This window comes from Crocuta crocuta, unplaced genomic scaffold (genome assembly GCF_008692635.1).
Source record: "Crocuta crocuta isolate KB4526 unplaced genomic scaffold, BGI_CrCroc_1.0 scaffold113, whole genome shotgun sequence".
Lineage (NCBI taxonomy): Eukaryota > Metazoa > Chordata > Mammalia > Carnivora > Hyaenidae > Crocuta > Crocuta crocuta.
This window is the reverse complement of record NW_027530368.1, coordinates 6313636-6314444: the sequence shown is the minus strand read 5'-3', so window position 1 is coordinate 6314444 and position 809 is coordinate 6313636. Positions and strand designations below refer to the sequence as shown.

General features: G+C 54.6%; 1 protein-coding gene across 1 annotated transcript in view; it reads right to left on the bottom strand.

The window, feature by feature from the left end:
- Positions 1-117, bottom strand: part of PPP3R1 (protein phosphatase 3 regulatory subunit B, alpha) — a 64116-nt gene extending 63999 nt beyond the window's left edge. The window contains exon 1 of the mRNA XM_077766393.1: positions 40-117. Within this exon, the coding sequence (XP_077622519.1) occupies positions 40-42 (3 nt within the window). The 5' untranslated portion in view covers positions 43-117. The remainder of the gene's footprint in view (positions 1-39) is intronic.
- Positions 118-809: the final 692 nt, after the last annotated feature.

Here is an 809-nt window from a genome sequence, read left to right as displayed (position 1 = left end):
CGGGGGAGGGATGGTGCATTGGGGAAGCAAAGGTCTCACCATTTTGCTGGGCGGTCGGAGGCTGACGCGGGCGGAGAAGACTGTCGGCGTTTAGAAGGGTTCCCGCAGGAAGCGGCGNGAAGGCTGGGTCGCGAGGAGGAGGAAATGCAAGGGTGCAGTGAGAGGGAGGAAGTGCAAGCGGTGCGCGAGCTCCGGGCGAAGGCGTACTTGGATCTAGGAGTAGGAGACTCGTGGGGGAGGGAGGAGCAGATGAGTGGCCTTAAGGTGTCAGAGCCACCCAGATACTGCACCAAAAAAAAAAAAGGAGAAAAGAAACAATCCAGGCCCCGAGCTAGAGGGAATCGGTTTACTCGGGAAGACTGGTATCTTTACATCAGCGTACCGGCTTGGACCCACTTGCAGAATTGCTCGGCTCATCTAGATTGTTGTCACCCCGGTGTAACACCCGCAGGCCCGCACCCCAGTACGAGTTGGCAGGGTCGGGAGCCAGGTTGGAAAGACGGGGAAGAAGTAACAAAGCTGGCGACAGCTTGAGGCTTGGGGAGCCATAAGACAGCCGACTAGAAGGGCTGCTTCCCAATCGCGCGAAGACTTCCTCACCCAGCTCTGCAGCTTAAACCCTCCAAGCTGCCTTTTGACGGGGTGTCCGGTGTTTGATTTTGAAACACATTCGAAAATAAATTGCCCACTTATCCCCTTGTTAGGGCTATATCGACTTTGGTGGCAGTTACCATTCCCAGAAAATTCAGACTTTAATGGGAAATGGAGTATTGAAGAGCATAAAAAGAAAAGTAATGGGGGGGGGGGGA